Below are 20,350 nucleotides of genomic sequence, written 5' to 3'. Positions count from 1 at the left end.
TGCTGTCTGCTCTGGTGGAGAGTGTTAAGACATTATTACAATGGGGCTAAAACCAAGCACTGATTAAAAAAAAAAGACATGTTATTTACCCAACAACAGCTATATTTGATCTCTTTATCTAATGTTTAATCTGTTCTTGACTGGAAGATAAGAATATGTGACGTATTCTTCTAGAAAACTGTTCATGTGATCAAAGCAGTGGTGTAGGTTAGTACTTAGTTTTACTTTTCTGCAACAGAGAGGCTTTGGAGAGGTGCTCAAATGCATCACACTGAAGAGACTGTTGCTGTAAAGATCCCACAACACAGCTGCGATTACTTTATGAGGTTAATCAGTGTTAGGTTATGTAAACCCTGTGACCTCACAGAGAGATCATAGACAATGGTAGACTCAGGCTGTCTGAGGGGCAGGGATGAAAAAATATAAAGGTCACCTGATACATTCAACAGAGAACAATGATGCATGTTTAGTAAGAAGGCTACATCCCCGACTAAGATGAACATTTTATAGCATTTTATAACATCTCTGTAATAAAATACAGGGAATGTTTATCTCTCAAACACATCTGTATTAAAAAGATGGAACTATTAATATTTTGAGAATTAGCTGTTTTGAGCAGTCTTGTTAAGGAAGCGAAAGCAAGATTGGTGAAATAAAAGGAGAATTCTTTTAGCCAGGAGTTTGTAAATGTTAATAACCGTAGTAACCTAACTGTTACCTCACAAACCCCATTACAACATATATACATCCTCTTCATTTAAAGGGCACATCATGTTTTTTTTTCATTTTTGGGGGTTCTTTACTACTACTATCATACTTTCTTCTACTGAAAGGGCACCAGTGAGGGCACTTCATTCCAGATTGTCACCCTCTTTAGGTCATTTCATCCTAATTTATTCATTACAGAACTTTATGTTCTCTCCTTCGTGCAGGCAACGTAGAGGGCACATCTAAATCTGATTTTGTTGAAAACTAAATTCACATTTGTTTTTTGACTTTTAAATAAGGCAAATCACTAATATACTGTATTGTGTATTTGTGATGTGTGTTCTATATACCCATCATGTCAGGAGTTAATTAAATGTTATACATCTTTATATATTTTGTTGGGAATCATCTCCATTTTTTCATCTCAACTTAATTTTCACTTTAGAATTTATTGTGGTACAACAACATCATGCTCAATACATGGATCAGTCCTTTTTTACCTTCTCTGATGTATCTTTATGAAGTTCATTAAGGTTGAGTGTGTAGATGCCCTCCTCTGCCCTGAGAATAAAGTACTGGTCACTGGTTTACTGCACCAGAACGCAAGGAGGACTCTGACACCCACAAATTTGCAGCCACATTGATTACTAAAAGTATTTCTGAATTTTCTGTTGATTCACTGACTGAAGTAATGTGTGTGTTGCTGCTTCAGCAAAAGTGAAGTTATATGTGTCGACTGTTGATGTATTTTTGTCATTTATTGAATAAAAAGGAAAAGCACTGATTGACAGTGAAAATGTTAGGGTTAGTGTTGTATACGGTTCCTTCCGCAGCACCACAGCAGTCAGACAGTCATATGCAGTAGCTGAAGCAGGACAGTATGGTGTTACAACACTTCATCAAGCTGATATCCACAGTGTCATGGACTCAATGTTAAACACACAACTACACCACAGAATACACACATCTTTAGTCACTTAGGTTTTAGGCAGAGAAGGCTTTCTTATATTCTAACACAGATCACTTCGAGGAACAGTACAGCAATATGAGACAGACACAAACATGCTGAGGAGATCACAGTAAACTGACAGGTCAATACAGCTGCATTGCAGGGCTCCCCGGACCATTAATGATAATACACACACAGATACATTCAGCGAACACATCAAACATTGACAGCAGTCAGACACTTTTAATATGAAATATTAATATTAAGTGGCAATCTGCTGTGATTATGGAGACATGGCTTCCTTCCAACACCATCCGCTCACAGTGCTGATGAGGCTGTGGTGCACATCAACCTCTTTGTGTCCCCTCTCTCTTCCGTGGAAGACCTGGGTTGGTTTGGTACCGTAACAGTGCTGAGGTTTCTGGCATTTTTGCTGCGTTCTCAGAGCCATTAGGGCTCAGGAGGAGAAGGGGAATGTAGTTAGAAATATAGTTTAAGTCACTATCGTGTGAAAACTGTATGGAATCCATCTGATTATCTGACTGAATAATATCAAAAAATCATCCTCTTCGAGGTAAAATCCAAGCAGTTCCTAAACTCCTGTAAGGCTGACATAGATACAAGGTTTTCACCCAACAGTGAGAACAGAAAATGCATTGCTGGTGCACAGAGGGAAAAGAAATACAGATTGTGAATAAGCCCACTTCAATAATTGTTAATGCAAGATGAACTGGAAGTGACAGAGGTTGTATAGGGATCAATCATCTAAGGAAATAATGCCACAGTACACAGTGAAAAGCTACAGGGGTTTATCTTTTGTGGCTGAACCACATGGTGAGCTACATTAAAGTGCAGGAGGCAGATGCGGTTTAGCGGGGATCATCAGGAGCAGCAATCTTCTCCAGACTGGGCTCCATCCCCCAGATCTCCCTGGCATACTGGGCAATGGTGCGGTCACTGGAGAATTTACCACAGCCGGCAATGTTATGGATCACCATCTTGGTCCACTCTTTAGGGTTCTGTTAATACAGAGACATGAAGGGGAAGGGGGGCACATTGGGTTGTTGCAATACACATGAATATAGAACAAAGTAGTACAGTATAGTATTACACATTGTACAGTACCATGGTATAGCATAGTATAGTACAGTATAGTATAGGGCAGTACCATAAAGTATAATATAGCACAGCATAGTATGATAATAGAAGAACTATAATATAAGCATACTATTAGTATAGTATGGTATTGTATACTGCAGTACAATAAAGTACAGTATAGGTGATATAATACTCTACATCACAATATAATAGCACTAATACTATACTATTAGTGTAGTGTAGTGCAGTATAGCACAGTCCAGTACAATTTAGTATCAGAGTACAGTACTGGATAGTATCATATAGCATAGTATAGTCTGGTACAGTATCATGTGATACTGTATAATATAGTAGAAGTAGAGTACAGTAATGTATATATAAAATTACGATAAAATGTAATGTACAGTTTACAAAGCCAGTTATTTTTATATCTAAATGTGCTCAAGACTTCACATATATATAATAAATATATATATATATAATAAAAAACATCAAATTAAAAAGCATAATTTCAATGACCAGTTATGTTTTAATATCACCACGCCAATCACGACACATCATCAGGTAGAGATGAATATGTTTTGCCACTGTTAGCTAGCTAACTAGCTTTCTCTGTTGATCTTGCCTCAGAAGACATGGCTCTGTCCAATGTGTTGGAAAATGAACTGATGGAACTATCAGCAGACAGCAGCCTGAAGCTTCAGCTCACACAAGTTGACCCTGCTTCACTCCGGATACTGACTGCCAGTCAATAGTCCTCTCTGTCAAAACAGGCAATCAAATTTCTGTTGCCTTTCACCACCATCTATCTATATGTGTCAGGTTTTCCATTGTGACTGTCACAAAATCAAAGGCGAGGAACAAACTGAAAACAACTTGGAATGCTACTCTGCATGTCGGCCTCTCATCCATCCCACCACCACTTGATTTCATTATTTCCCGGAGGCAAACCCAAGTGTCTCATTGAGGATAAGCAGAATATTTATTCATTACAGCTGACAGTGGCATAACACATATTTACAGGACGGGTTTTTTTGGTCATGTTATGCTTTTTTACTGCATGAAGGTGGTCCTGCAGTATAGCATATCATAGTGTAGGACAGTGCAGTACAATATAGCATAGTCCATCTAACATATAATATGGAAGCAAAAGAGTACAGAAGAACTTTGACAGACTTCCATACATATTTTATGTACAGAGAGCTGTGTGACTACAAATACTGAGGAAAAAATAAAGAATTCAGGTAGTCATCACACTGTATTAGAATGCCTGACATATTAAAGGTGAGTTTAGCTCTCTGGATTTTCTGTTGCTGACATACTAACCTTATAGAGTGCGCTGACTTTGTCTTGACATTTGATGTAGGCTTCATAGTCTGCAAACACCTTGAACCTGCAGCACAGACATACAGTTAATATTCTGATACTGATAAAAAAAAAATCACTACTACATTCATTCAAGACAATACTATGATCCAAATAAACAAGAAAAATTACTCAGTGCCACCAGGTTGAATTTATGATGATAATGAGTCGGTTTACAGCACAAACGTTACATTTACTGACAGTAATGAATTGATGACACTGCATGGCTATGGAAATAAAAGTAGGTTATGTGTCAGCACAGCAGAGCGCTGAGTCCTCAGAGTCAGCAGAAGTGTGCTCCAACCTGTCGTGGTGCATCAGCATGTTGACGAGGTCTTTGAAGAGTTCGGGCTGGCTGGGGCTGAAGAATCCTCCAGATATCTGATCTATTGCCTGCTTCAGCTCAGGGATACGGTTGTAGTATGGCACAGCGTCATAGCTTAGGAAAAAAGAATTTATCAAACACTGGGTTAGTTATTACATTACAAAGTGTATGTTACTGTTGTCATGAGACCACTACTCTTCTCCAATTGAGCTTAAATCATTACAGTTATTGAAACAGATACCCATAAGGAGATTTTGTCTTTTGTTTCTAGTAGTAAACAGAACAGAAAAAAATAGTTAACAGAAATAATATGCTCATATATCAGATATAAACAACATTGATTTTTATCTTTAATTTTAGAGCAATTGTATGTAATTTTTCAAAGACGGAATAACATAATAATTTGTTACGCTATGTTTTAGCCTTTAAAATAACCTATAATTGCCACAGCAAAAGTTACATAGTTGTATGTACTAGCCATTTAGCCATTACTTCAGGACATGTTTAAGCTCACCCCTTCTTGTCCAGAGCCTCCACGTCAGGCACCCTCATGCCGAAGATGAAAAGGTTCTCCTCTCCGGCCTCCTCTGCCATCTCGACGTTGGCTCCATCCATGGTGCCGATGGTGAGGGCCCCGTTCAGCATGAACTTCATGTTCCCGGTACCAGAGGCCTCAGTGCCTGCTGTGGAGATCTGCTCCGACAGGTCCGCTGCAGGGATGACTGCAGACAGGAGACAGCGGGAAAGATCCAGTATATCAAAATAAACACAGAACATTAACATTCAAAAGCTGAATGTCTCAAAACAAGCAGCCAGACCAAAATTTTGCATAGAGAAAATGGTGTCCAATGGAAAAAATCTTGGTTTAATCATGAGCTATGATCAAGAATAAGCAAACACAATTATGAATCTAACTAGATATTTGATGCCAACTTTCAGGGCATGTCAAAAAATGAAATGTGGTGCAACAAACACATTTCAGTCAGTACCAAAAAAGTATTGAGGTTCCACAGCAGGCCCTATGACTGACTGCACACTCCTCAACAATAAGGATTGCACTAGGCAATAGTGAACTCTTGAAATCCTGCACATAAATGACCACTTAATGAATAAGATTAACCGTATCCATTACCTTTCTCAGCCAGAGTGACGCGATAGTTCTCAAGAAAGATGACCTTGAGGCGATCTCCCACCACGGGGTCATTATTGACAATGTCTCCAATTGATGTGATCAGCTTGATGATCATCTTGGCAGTGTGGTAACCTGGAGCTGCCTGGAGACAATGGAGACCAGCATGTTGAGCAACACTAAATAAAAACCAAGCTAACTTAAGTACACCCTGTTCTTACTGTATTTAACTCTCTTTTAATAAAATATATTGCCAAACAAACTATGATATTATCTGTATATAGTGTAAAAATATGTGTAGGCTGTACTAATATGATAATATGTCAGTAAGATTTGGTGGAAGGTGTATTTGATGGTGCTAAGCTAACAGCTAACAGTTTCCCCCTGCTTCCAGTCTTTGAGCTAAGCTAGGCTAACGTTCTGGACCTACAGTATGTCTGTACTTACACACATATGAAAACTGATATCCATCTGAAATATCTGACTCACAAATGTAATTTAATGCCTTAAATCCCATTCACCTTTCCTCCAATCATGATTGTCCTGGGGGTCCATGCCTTGTTGGGCTCCTTCTTAATGCCTGATAAAGAAACAAATGGAAAGGTTTTTCTTCTCTCTCAGTCCACACTTGTTTGCTGAAAGCTTGTTAGTAAAAGAAGCAGCACCCACGGTTGTACAGCGTGATGATGTGCAGGCAGTTGAGCAGCTGCCTCTTGTACTCGTGGATCCTCTTCACATGGACATCGAACATGGAGCTGACGTTGATCTTTACCTTGTAGTGCTCTTCAAGATGGGCGGCAAACTTCATCTTGTTCTCCTTAAAGTGGTGATCACACAGAGAAATGTGATTAGGAACAAACAAAAGCAGAAGAAGAAAATAATCATCTTTCTTTAAGAAATTTCAGCTCTCACTTGTTTGACTTTGGCAACATCCCTAATGAAGGCATCATCATCCACAAAGTCCAGAAGCTTCTTCAGCTGGTCCAGGTCACGCATGTAGTCCTCACCAATCCTCTGCAAATAAAACATGTCAGAGAAGCTGATTCTCTTATTCTAATTACCAAATCAAAAATATGCTATTTGAAAGTGTGTATCTGTCATACATACATAAAAAAATGTGCATGTTTTATGAATTTAGAAAAAGGATTTGCAGCAGAGTTGCTAAGTGGGCGGAGCCACTGCTTCTGGAAGTACATCTCTCCACTGTAAATTCCTATTTCAAGTGTTGTTTTAAGGATCTCCTCAATATATCCCGATATACAAACAAAAAAGTCTCCTTGATAATTTAACAATACTGTAGATTTATATTATGGTAATCAGTTTCAATTACTTCAACTGTGTTTCTGAGGAATCATATTCTTTTCAGTTCGGTATGGCAGATGGCTGTAATTACTACAATACCAATGAGCCTCAGCCATAGATGCTATTGTATGGAGAAAAAGCCCATCAGAGGTGCAAAATCAGAGCTGTAGCAAAATTCAGAGCACTAAATACTACAATTATCTTTTAATTAAAACCTGATTTAAACTGCTGATTTTTTTAACTGGATTCCACAAAGTGTAAGCTTCAGTTTCCACTCAGTGTGTGCTGTATGCAACAGAATTTTAAAGCCGTCACAAGGAGGAAAGTCTTGTATTCACTCTCCTTTTAGCTCTGTTTGGGTCTCCACCAACTCCTGAGAAAAATATCTGTTTCTTTAGCTGCTAAATGTTCCGCTATGTTCATCAACTGTGTCTGTCTGCTGTTTGGTGCTGAGCAAGTGTGCAGTGGGTTTATCGGAGCCTCTTCATTGAAAACAGCTCTAAGGTTGAAGGGAGCTGAGAGAATGAACCAAAACAGTAAAGTTACGGGCTGTAAAACCAAAACAAGGAGCTGAAAGACAATAAAAAGCTCAGCAGAGCTGAGGAGTTCATCACCATGAGAACCATTTTATACATTGTTAATATACAAATATTAGAGTTGTCTTTCTCCATGAACCCAGCCTTATACCTTTGAACCAGATATTCTGTAACACCAGGAGTGTTTCATTTCCACTCAAGCTTTGGAAGTGCTCCTATGCAGAAAATGAATGGAACTTTAACCTGCTGAACCCTAGACTCTAGAAATAACTCCTCTCAACTCTGTTTTAACAACAGCAACAACAAACACACCTCTGCGATGACCTCAGCCAGGCCAGGGTTGCACATGACCAGCCAGCGCCTGGGTGTGATGCCGTTGGTCTTGTTCTGAAACTTCTCAGGGTCTACCTCATAGAAGTCCTTGAACCTGGCGGAGGATTTAATATTTGACTACACAGTACTCTACAACATTTAATCCAATGTGAATTGATTAAAATTGTATCATAGCTAAACGGCTTTGCTCTTAAAAAGATGACAACAGTTCAGTGTCAACAATATAAAATATCAGTCTGGCCCCATGCTGCGTTACAGTTATGTTATACTGGCACACACAAGCAGGAGAGGAAATGAGGGTGGTTTCCTTACACTGTGTCTTTGATGATTTCAGAGTGGATGCGGGCCACTCCGTTGACAGCATGAGACCCCACAATGCACAAGTGAGCCATGTTGATTTTCTTGGCATCGCCCTCTTCAATCAGGGACATTCGGCGCAAGCGGTCATGATCTCCAGGGTAAAGCTTAGCGATGCGCTGGAGAGAGGAAGGACAGAGACATGAGTGGATCTCAGGGCTCTTAGTTTTACAGGAATGCCTGATAGACAGAGATGTAGTGGAGGACAAACCCACCAAACCTCACTTTACCCTTGCAGAAACATACAACTTCAATTCATTCATAAATATATCTAATTCTACAATTTAAAAAAAATCTATGCACAGCAAGGCACTGATACATAATTTGGCTAAACAATGTTATATCTCTCATTCAAGCTAATATTGCTTTTCCTTTTCTGACATCGACTCTTGGCCACATGATCTTTAAAGTCTGTATAGAGAAGGCTCAGAGCTAAATGCTCAAGTCTACATTTAAAAAGTCTTCTTGTACCTCCAGGTGCCTCCTGTTGATCTCATAGATGATCTCCAGGTGACGAGGCAGCAGGTTTTGGAAGAGATCGATGGGCCAGCGCTCCAGGGCTTCAGGCAGGACAGTGTGGTTGGTGTAGGCACAGGTACGCACCACGATGTCCCAGGCCTGGACACAGTGAGGGCAGAGACAGAGGGGTTAGAGATATCTGATATCATCACACATACAGAACTTGCATGTTTCTCACATTCACTACACTAGCAAACAACTGTAAAGTACTGAAAGTCAGACTGAAATGAAAACTTTACTCCTGCCTCTTGAGGGAGTAGTGCTGCTGTCAATTAGACAGTGGTTAATATAATCAGGGGGTTAATTGACACAGGTGTTGCTGTATTGGGAGAAGTAAACAGTTTTGGATCATGTGGTAATGAGTGTAAATGAATCTTACGTTTTCTTTTATCTATGTTGTTCTTTTGTCTATGTATGCAAATGGACTTATTACAAGGAAAGTGGATGGACTCTATTATTATTTTGGAAAACCTACAGACTGTAAGTAATAAATCGCCTTTGTATTGGAAACAGTGGACATCTCATCACTACAGCTTATCTTCTCTACAACTCATCAAAAAAGTGAGCCCTACTTTTTTATTTTTTTAACATTTGAAAATGTTGATCTCATTTTAGCAAGCAAGTTCTATGCTCACATCTGTCATGGTGTATGAGTTCAACTTTGATGTGTCATTCTGCTGTGTCACTGTGACCACAGTGTAACAGGATGTAAAGAGACAGAATTGCAAGTGACCATAGGACACTCCAGTTAAAATGCAGTAATTTTTGCATGATAGGAGTGTGCAATCAGCACTTCATCACACCAAGTATTTAATAACAGCACTGTCACTCAGTTTTTGGTCAGTCTTTCTGTTTAATCATTTACAGGGCGAGATATAGCTTTAAATATTGCCATAAAAAGTGGATGTTTTGTTGACCTACTGGCAGACTTTTCTCTGCACTATGTTGAATTATTTTCAAATGAACAAATTGTACCTGCTACATGCATGTTAGCATTGTCATTTTGAGCATGCTGACATTAACATTAGGTCAAAGCACCACTGTGCCCATGTACAGCCTGACAGAGCTGCTAGCATGACTGTAGACTCTTTTTGTATAACTTTGAAAATTAAATTAAGAGAATCATTAAACCTATCTATTTGTAGATGAATTATTTTGCTAACATAACAGACTTGATAGAAAACAGTGTAAAGCTACCTCACCTCATTCCAACCCTGAATCACATTTCTGATATGTTTGAAGTGTAAACATGATGTGGCTGTTGCTACAGACTTGACACCAGACAACAGAATTAAAAAGACAGGTTCACAATTTCTCAAGTGTCTTAAAACAACAGTCAGGAGCTCAAATGAATTTTGAAACATGTTTTTCTTGCTGTAATCATTCCTCCTGTTCATACTGACCATTAGAAAATCCTTTCATAATGCACTTACAATGTAAATGATAGGGGACAAAATCCACAGTCCTCCTTCTGTGCAAACATGTATTTAAAAGTTTGTCTGAATGCATTTTTGCACTAAATGACTGTGTGGACACACTGTGGATTGTATTACTGCATTGTCTATTTCTTCCCTCCAATGTTTTCAGAAACATATTTTAGTGTACTGTTTAGCTGTAATTTGAGAAAGTTTGTGATGTGACTGCCATGTTGGAAACGGACGCAGAAGACACAGAGGGACTCACATGCACCAACATGCACGCGCCGCCGGAGCGGCTACCAAAACAAAGAACAGAGAGGCTTGGATTACAACACACACAGAGGGAGTGTAGCTTAATTCTCTGCCCAGGTCGCCATAACTTCACTGTATCTTTACATAGCAAATAGTTATTTGCTGACATGTAGTGGGACTGAATGTCATTTATTGCAACTTTAAGGCTCAGTGATTGGACATTTCTTATCACAATGCTCTCTGGTACTGGTAGTTAATTACTCTCCTCAACTTATCATGTATGCAATCTTCTACCTTAAACATTAGTTTTCAGTGAACCTCTTTTTTTTTCTTTTTTAAAGCAGCTGCTAATTGTGTGGACTGATGATTAAACCAGTTGTGCCCATCCAAACGATGGAAATGCTCCAAGTCACTGAACCACTGAAAATTGTGTTTTAGAATGGGGAAAAAAAAGGGCGCTTGAGAGAGGAGTTCAGCCCCTGCAGACCTCCACACACATGACCAATCTCTACATAAAGTGAGCCTGATAGTCAGAATTCTCAGTTTCAGAAAGTTACGCCCTGGTTCCACCTTCGGAAAGTAGGTTTCTGACACTCTGAGACAATCCAACAGGCACTTTGTTTTAAGCATAATAGGCCAGTGTGTGATTACTCCTGGAGGGACATATACCTCCTCCCAAGTGAGCTTCTCAGTGTCCACCAGGATCCTCATGAGCTCAGGGATGGCCATAGCGGGGTGGGTGTCATTCAGCTGGATGGCCACCTGTAGACCACACACAGACAAAGATAAAATGTAACAAATGGATAAGGATAGTAAAAATGATTGAGCACAAAATAATCAAATGTCAATGAAGGGTTGATATACTGTAATTTATAACATATTTTATGATGGATATCTCACCTTGTCTGGCAGTGTTGAAAGGTCCAACCGCACAAACTCTGTGGAGCCAAACTTGGAGGCTTTGAATCGACGGATGATGTCTTGAAGAGTGGCTGCTACAACAAAGTACTCCTGCTTCAGACGCAGCTCCTTCCCTTCAAAGAACTGAAGTCCAGAGACAATATAGAAAACTGTTCAAGCTTTCATTTCATTCTTCTAATATAATTAAGTTGATGCACATTTAGATTAAAACTGTAGAAACACTCTTGCAGGCAGAGCTGCCCTGGAGGTATGAGTCATGTTGTTGGTTGGTTCTGACATAAAGTTGGATTCATTGATTTTTTTGGTTTCACAACAAACAAGCTAGCAAACAGTTGCCGATTTCCACACCCATCTCCATCTCCCATTTAGCTCTGGTTTGGTCTCCACCAACTTCTAAGAGATACGCCCCATTATGTTCACCTGCTAGTTGCTACATTTGTCTGTGTGCCAGTCTGATGCTGCTGGAAACAAGGTTGATGAGAGCTTGAGTTTGCCAAAACAATATCTAAAAAGCTCTGTAGAGCTGAGGGGAACAGCAGAGTTGGCGATAATTCTCTGTGGGTTTGTCATTAATAATCATTTATAATCTATTTTCAATATAGAAATTGCTATTAGTGCAGCTTTAAAACAGTAGGCAAAGCCAAAACACATTTTTTCTGACCAGGTTACGACAGACTTCGGTCATGTTTTTCAGTATTCTAGTTACTGTAGGCTCCATCTATTCATCAGGATGGGTCTCATGTGGAAGTTCTTAAAGTCAGACTCAATTTTGAAGCTTACTTTTTCACTCATCATTTGTGTTGTATCAAAGAAAAAACTATGCTTTCTAAATGTTTTTTTTGGTAAATCCTCTTAATGTTTGAAAGATATGTTTGACTGTGAAACACGGGCCTGTTTGCTAGCTAGTTCCTTAGCAATGCAATTTTACTTACAAGCTTTCATTTAACTTAAGCTAGCTAACGTTGCACAATGAAACTAGCTATAATGCCATCTCAGTAAGCTAGCTGCCATGCTAACTTTTCATGAGCATGAATAAATTAAAAAATAAGTCATTTACATTTATATACTGTATATGTAGTATATAGTATGTTTTCTGGCCACGGTCACTTCTTTGACATTCATGTTTGCTCTCTAACTTGCACTAAGGAAATGTGGTTCTTAAACTGAGGTTTTCTGCCTCCAGAACATCTCTGTCTGCAACAAATGGTTGTGGATTCCAATCTACTGACATTTCATAACATTTCATATGATGACTCAGCAGATGTTAAACTGAAGGAATAGCATCTGTCTTTATCAGAAGTGATCATTCCAGTTTGTTACGATTTATTTTTACAGTTTGTGCTGTCATTCTTATCAGTAAAGGTCGAGCTAAAAGAGTTTAAAGGGGAGCTGGGAGTGATCATTTTCAGTGGGTTCATCATTATTCAAGTTTATTTCAACTATTTTTTGCTGTTTTTGCTGACATTGTTATTCTCATTTTGGTAATAACGAGCTACGCTGGAGCTATAACAGGAGCTAAAGGGGAGCTGATGGGAAAAGATTTATAGAATTATCTGTGGGTTCATTAACTAATTTTTGCAGTTTTTCCCATCATTCCTATTGGCAATAAAAACATTGTGCTTGTTTTTATTACCGAATATAGTGCTGTGTTTCTTGCCACTTTGACTAGTGATGTCATTGAGTTCCCAGATCTCCTGCTATTAACTTGAATACAATTTCATCATAACCAGTTGAAATGATGACGAGAACAATGCCCAACAAGACCCTAGATGTAAAACCTGGAATTGTCCTTCAAGTAAAATTTAGACAAATGATGATGGGTTGTTATATATATTATACATGCACAGCAGTAAATCCCAGTTCTACTCACGTTGTCGTTGGGGTAGAGAACCCTGGAGATGTTTTCAGCCAGGTTTCTATCCAGCACAGCTTGGATGTAGCCACCAACATTAACTGCATGACAACAGTTGACAGTTTGAGCAACACACACACTTGTCTATCTCTGATTTTTAATGGCCTTTGTTATTGTTAGATTTGTTACCTACTCACATCACAATACTCACAGTCTTTGAGGTTAAATTCACAGGGTGCCTTAGCAGACCACAGTCTCATGGTGTTGACAATGTTGTTTCTGTAACCGGGGACTGGGGTGTCATAGGGAAGAGCCAGAACCACCTGGATCAAAACAAAAAGAATTGTATCAGATCTTTATTAAACCATTATTCTCTGAGTAATGTGCTAATGAAGTCTCATCTGTGAGATTAGCCTGGTAAGAGCTTTTTAACATTGAAGCAGATTGTGATGACAATGGATTTTTGTACAGATCTCAATATCTTCAAATGTAACAATTTACCTGTGTGTCGACCCATTTCACTCCTTCATCTGTGTGCTCCACTCGTCCGTAGAAGTGGACTGGACGCATGTACTCAGGGCGAGCCTTCTCCCAGGGGTTACCATAACGCAGCCAGTCATCAGCCTCTTCTACCTGTGGAACATGCCACCTGGTTTAAGCATTTTCACATTATTGCACTCCAAATGTTCAGCATTTCATTCAAAATATTATTGTTGTGAGGGAGGAAAAACCTCTGAAACAGCATTTAGATCATCATGGAACACAAACTGTCCAATAAAAGCTGAACTAGTGAAATTTTAGGGATAGCAGCTCCTTAAAAAAAGGTACAGCTCAAATATTATGAATTTCTTTACTAGTAAGGTATTAATTATGTTTGTGGTCTTACCATAAGCTCTTACAAATGTCATCGATTGCGGTTACTTGTTTCTATGTTGTTTCTTAAATTATATTTTATCATCTTTATTTTCTGGTTCAGACACTACCAGTTGGGCAGTGTTGCGTCACACGGTACAAAAAGGTCCACACCTTTAAACATGGTCTCACCTAGCCGACTCCTTTGCTGTGTGATTGACAGTAATTAGTCTAATTAGTGTTGTAGAAAGGAGAAACAACAAACTGATTTTCCACCACAAAAATGTCAATTAACTTGTTTCTAGTGACAAAGAAAGAGGATTTATCTGCGCAGAGTGAATTCCAGCAGAACTGGATCAACAGTTTAATTGAGGAGGGGGTGTAGTGGCTCTGTTATTGGGAGTAGGTAAAGTTTGGCAACAGGTAAGATTTTTCAAAACACTACATCAATGTTCAGCACAAACAGACTTTTAATTTTCTTGTTGGGTTGAACTCAGTGAAGCTTCTCTGTAGTATTACATCTCAGTCAAACACACACTTCACACTGTATCATGTTTGTGTGTTGCTATAGGAACCTACACCACATGACTTTGTCGTCTTGAATTTATTTATTTTTTATTTTATTTTATTTGTAGTATTCAGCCCTAACCAACGATGACTCAAGTGACATCACCTGAGGCAGTTTATCAGATTGCACACAGCTCCCTCTGGAGACACAAAATGCTTTATACTACTTTTTACACACACTGTACGCAGTAATACTCCCTACTACCTGGAAACACACACTCATGTTGAAAAAAGGTGGAGTTCCCCTTTAAAGCCTTAGAAATACTTTTAAAACTTGTGGTTTTTCCAAGAAAAATTGTATATATATCTGCATTTCTTTGTAGTTATTTCCTCCATGCAAGCTGGCCAGATACTGAAACACTGAAAATACTAAACCACCATAGACTAATAAGGTACACTAATTAAAGTAAATGGTGTATCAAATATTCTTTACTGTGAAAGAACCAGTCACTTGTATTCACATTTCGTGCATGTGAACAACCGTGCACAGCCATTTAGCAGAACTCATAACTCCAACCCATCATCACCAGCACCTGTCTATTAAATTAAGCCCAACTATCTCTAGCACTGCATCCTAAAAGCTGGAGGGACGTGCACTTGCCTTGGGCTACTTAACTCATTTGTAGAGTCATACTGTCACTGCAAGGACACAGTCAGCTCAGATTTCAGGGAAATACAGAGGACTACTTCTTCTGTTGAATGTGAAGCTGGCATCCTGATTAAAAAGCTCTGCTCAGAAAACTGAAAAGTCATGGTCATGCCTCAGAGACGCATTAACCAGTTAGGTAGGGTGAGGCATTCCATAAGCAGTAGGGAAACTAAGGGATACATTAGACTTGTTTTCTTTGAGTAATAATATAAAGTGCCCTTCATCAAATCAGGCAGAAATAAGGACGTAAACCACCAGGTCAATATACCTGCCAGCCGTTGACAATTTTCTGATTGAAGATGCCAAACTCGTAACGGATGCCATATCCGTAAGCAGCCAGACCCAGAGAGGCCATGGAGTCCAAGAAACAAGCTGAGGAAACAAAAGAGTTGGGAGGGAGAGGCTGGTTGAGACAAGACTGTCCAGAGCACTAAACATCACTGTCTGAGAGCAGCCAATCAGGAAGAGGCAGGAGCTCACCAGCCAGACGACCCAGCCCGCCGTTGCCTAGACCGGCATCTTCCTCGATGTCCTGCAGTTCCTCCATGTCCAAGCCCAGCTGAAAGACACATCAACATATTATTACAATGAAATGAGTCAGCATATTTTACTGGTGTGACTGATGAAGCTTCCACTAGAGCTGAGCTGTAAAAACATGCTTCAATAATTAGCTACACAGAATCATACAGCAGCACAGGGCTTTAAACCTAAGCAGAACCACCTTTTTAAGATTCTTTTTTGGGGCATTTTTTGCCTTTATTTAACAGATGAAAATACATAGAGACAGGAAACATGGGTTGAGAGAGGGGTATGAGATGCGGTTACGCAGAATGCATATTAACTTGTAGGCTATCGGGGTTACCTCTAAATGCTGTCCTTTTTTGCAGTCAAAAATTATTGCAAAAAATTACATTCACATTCTTTATTAGAGTGTCTCAGCATGACTGGATCGACCTGTTCAGGGGTTCTGAGGAAATGTTGCTTTTGTACTCCCCAAATAGATTTTTCCAGTCAACAAATGACCTTGTATGGCCCCAGGACAGTTTGCCTGGTTGTTTATCCAGACTTTGTCTCAGGCTGCGGTCTGGCTGTAAGTCTCATGCGTCAGCCAATAATAGAACAATGATGTCACTGGTTTATGCAAATAAAATGTTAAATTAATCAACTAATAGACGATATACAAATGTCTATGTAGACAGAGAACCAACAGCAGTCTGACTGGTTAATGTTAATCCTAAAAAATATTAAATATACCGTAAATGTCTCCTTTTTGGGTAAACATCTTTTCTCCAAAGAGAGCACAGGACATACTGTACTGTATCTGTAAAGCAAAACTCAACCATGAAATTTAATTTCAATTGGACTTTAAAAAGGTATACTATGCAAGATTTTCCGTATTATCAATCAATAGACTCATCCAAAAATAATCCTTCTCAATCATCACTTATGACCCACTAGAAGTGTGTGAGGTCGGGACTTGTAGCGTAGCGACCAGGTTACAAGGTCCTTATCTGTTACTATCTGTTACTAGGTCTCCGTCTCTCTCCTCTGCTCCGCTCTGCTCTCGTTCTCTGTGTCATGGATGTATAAAGAGCTGCAGGTCTGTGTGTCTGTTTGACCGAGGGTGGGGCTGAGCTACACACACACAGAGCAGAGAGGCCACAGCGGACAGGATGAAGCTCTGCATTCACACAAAATCCAGCAATGCGACAACTTCCAGCAGGGTTGTGGAGCGGTGTGGGCGTGAAACAATCAGAATCTGATTTATGTCTTTGCTCTTGCCAGCGCTGTCCGCTCTCTTCATTTACTCTAGCTTGCTCAACCACTGCTTTCCTCTCTCTCTCTCTTTGTCTCTCTCTCTCTCTGAGTCAGGGAGGGGGGCCTAAGCTTGAATGCTGTGTGTTTATGAACACCAACCAACAAATCCTGCATAGTAAACCTTTAAAGCCCCTATATGTAAGGTTTGAGTATTTCTAACATCAGCGCCCCCCTGTGGTAGCATCCAAAAAAAAACCCCACATTGTTCCAGACAGCAATGCTCGCCACATTAGGTGCTCTCATCCTTCAGCCGTTATAATGTCACTCTTCAGCAGCAGTACTTTGTTGCTGTGTCCTGCTCCTTTCCCATAATCCTTTGCCTCACCTGGTACGTGGCTTCATCGCAGGCATTCTCTAAAGCCAGGTTAACCATGGTGTTCTGCAGAGTGCGACCCATGTAAAACTCCAGGGAGAGGTAGTAGACACGCTGCAAGAGGAAAAAACAACCTGTGAGTAATAGATAAAATCAATACAAAATATGCCAAAACTAACTAATTTAATCCACAGTTTGATTCTTATCTGGATGAAAAATATTTATTTTACCATCAAGTGCAGTAAAACTCTCCACAAAGACTAATAATAAAAGCATACTGTACATGCACCATTTGGTGTCTTAAAGGCCCTGCAACATTATCTCTGGTAGGAAACAGCAGCTGCTGTCAGAGACAACAGCAGAGCTATTACTGGCAGCCCCACCAACAACACGCCACAGAGAATTCACATCTAACCACAAGACTTCACTAACACAGCATTCAGTTCCACCACAGCTCTATCAGCGTGTGAAAGGTAACACATATTTCTGAAATGAACATACACAGTGATGAGTGGAGTTAATGCTGCAAACTGAGAAATGTGAAACTAAGACACTGTGTCTGACATGTCGGCAGCCTCTTTAAGGTGACCCCCCTGCCATGTGACATTTCTGATCATGCAGCTGACTGATGGCAGGGGTCGTATAAAGGAAGCACACGGAAAAAACGTACGTGCCAAAGTGACAAAGGCACGCAGCGGTCAGTATAAATAGGAGAGGAGGGTCTGTGTTACTTTTCCAAAGGTTACACTGAGTTCACTTCACAGAAAGCTATAGAGATATAGGTTTATTAGTAATTAGTAATAAATCATAAAGTTTTTGATTCCAGTTTGAGGTATAATTATTGATGTCATTAATAAAGTACGCACCTTTTAAAGAAAACACTGCGTCAAACAGCTTACATTCACTGACACGCAGAAAATACTTGTCCAAATCAAATGGAAAAAGTACCTCAGTCTGGTCTGCTGCAAAAAGCTACAACTTCCACTGGTGTAGGCAGAGATGTTTAAAGTACACGTTCATAGTTTTTCAAAGAGGTTTTCCTCACTGTAATCATTCCTCCTGTTCATACTGGAACTAAAAGATCCTCTTCAAATGTGCTTTTTGAAAGATATCTACTTGATTTGACTCATTTGGACGCTGAAGCTTCAGATTAGTTTCAGATAAACTTTTAAATACATTTTTGCACAGAAGGAGGACTGTGGATTTTGTCCTCCATCACTTACATTGTAAGTGCATTATGAAGGGATCTTCTAATGGTCAGTGTAGTAATATCAAATGAGAAAAACATGTTTCAATGTTCATTTGGACTCTTGACTTTTGCTTTAAGGCACACTTGAAAAACTGTGAACCTGTCCTTTAACTCAAGGTCCACCTATGAGCTTTCAACCACATCTCAGGGTCTTCATCGGAAAATAAAACTTACTCCAGTGTAATTGTGTGACCCAAATATAGAATATCTTCTATTGTGGAATGAATATTATTGCAGATCAGCATCATTTCCAGTGGGTTGAACAGTGAAGATTAGGCCAGACACTCCCCCCCCCCCCCCTCCCCTCGGGATCACAGACTGTCTGTCATTACACAGTGCAGCAGACTGTGCAGGACCAAGTGCAACCTTACACACTGCATATGTATAATTTATGATACTGCTGATGGCCCTTTAAATGATCCCTTCACCCCCCGCCGTTTCACTACCACAAGGCAGCAGAGTGCTGAATTGTTTAATTATTTTAAAAGTATGCAGTGCAGCTTAATCTGATTTTTTTTCTTTTTTTAAAGTGTGTGGCCATTTTGTGATGCACAGAGAGTGTGCATGGGGAAGGATGAAGGGCACGACATACTGTTACGTAATCAGCATTTCAACAACCACTTGAGTCTCATAATGCAGCAGCACAATGCCAGTGCTATGCCAGTGCCAGTGGACACATTTGACGCACTGAGGCCGTGCATCGTCCTTGCTGCGCACACTGGATCAGATCATGGTTGCAGATTATGTGGCTTGACAGACAGCTGTGGTGTAGAGGAAACATCGGCTATGACACGAAGAGGAAACATCAGTGTGAACAGTCTGCTGCTCACACTCTTTAACTCTAGTTCAATGCACAATATGCGTCAAGGCACACAGAGCACTTCTATAAATGGATATGAAAAGCAAAGCGCGCGCACACATACACACCCATTAGTTATGATACTGCATCAGAGTCCACCACCCCCCTCCACCCCCCCCCCCCCCCCCCACCCCCCTGTGCGGAACTGCGGCCGCTTACTTTCGGGTCTTTCTCATAGTAATGCTGCTGCGTCCGGATCCAGCGGCCCACCAGATGGTCCCGGACTGTATTGGCCAGAGCGAAGTAGTAGTCCCGCTTGGTGGCCACATTCCTGTCCTTCACCAGGGTGAAATGGAGATGCCGGTTGAAATTAGTTTTCAGGTCCGCAACATTTTCCACCCCGGCCAGTCCCCGGACTGAGATCTGCTTCCTCTTGTCCTGGTCTGTGAGCGGCTTGGCCATGCTGAGCTGGCTGAAGATGCACGGCTGAGTTTTCAACTGAACGTCGCGATGAGTGTCACCTGTGGCCGGGCCGTCCTCCTCTTTCTCTCCAGCTGACACACACAGCCAGGATGTGACGGCCAGCCTCTTTATGTCACGTACTCACCGTCAATTCACAACAAAGAAAACAAGCGCTTCCGGTTTACAGTTTCAAAATAAAACTCGAATTGATGTCAGCTAATGAATTGGATTTGAAAGTGCGTCACACGGTTCACCGTCACCGAGTACTCTCATGAACGGCACAGGAATGAGCGTCGGTAAGTTGAGGTGAAGCTGTAGCCACTTTATCTTAAAACACGCTGAAAAGCTGTAGACCACTGAAGTTCCACAAGTGTTAAGTGAAAAGCGGGAAACAGCCATGTATTGCTTTTATTTTGACGATACTTTCACCTCACTTCCGGGCTCATTCCGCTCGTTTTGACCTGAATCTGCATTCCTAAAACATCCTGCAGAGAAAAATTACAGACACCACAAACACTAAAGTGTTCTTTATAAACTATAAAAGTGTTCTTTATAAACTATAAACCCTGAGTTCAAA

At 40.2% G+C, this 20,350-nt stretch overlaps 1 protein-coding gene across 1 annotated transcript; it reads right to left on the bottom strand.

Moving 5' to 3' along the window:
- Positions 1-1,447: 1,447 nt before the first annotated feature.
- On the bottom strand, positions 1,448-19,888 carry pygmb (phosphorylase, glycogen, muscle b). Its single transcript, XM_067580956.1, has 20 exons — positions 19,531-19,888; positions 17,276-17,377; positions 15,613-15,691; positions 15,401-15,504; positions 13,566-13,697; positions 13,276-13,387; positions 13,083-13,165; positions 11,192-11,335; positions 10,961-11,053; positions 8,574-8,720; positions 8,058-8,221; positions 7,725-7,839; positions 6,487-6,588; positions 6,244-6,391; positions 6,096-6,154; positions 5,578-5,719; positions 4,960-5,167; positions 4,425-4,559; positions 4,082-4,148; positions 1,448-2,676 (listed from the first exon to the last, which is right to left on the bottom strand). Exons 1-20 carry the CDS (start codon positions 19,771-19,773, stop codon positions 2,527-2,529), a joined length of 2,529 nt encoding a protein of 842 aa, XP_067437057.1. The 5' UTR covers positions 19,774-19,888; the 3' UTR covers positions 1,448-2,526.
- Positions 19,889-20,350: the final 462 nt, after the last annotated feature.

This window comes from Thunnus thynnus, chromosome 22 (genome assembly GCF_963924715.1).
Source record: "Thunnus thynnus chromosome 22, fThuThy2.1, whole genome shotgun sequence".
NCBI lineage: Eukaryota > Metazoa > Chordata > Actinopteri > Scombriformes > Scombridae > Thunnus > Thunnus thynnus.
This window is presented reverse-complemented; position numbering and strand designations above follow the sequence as displayed.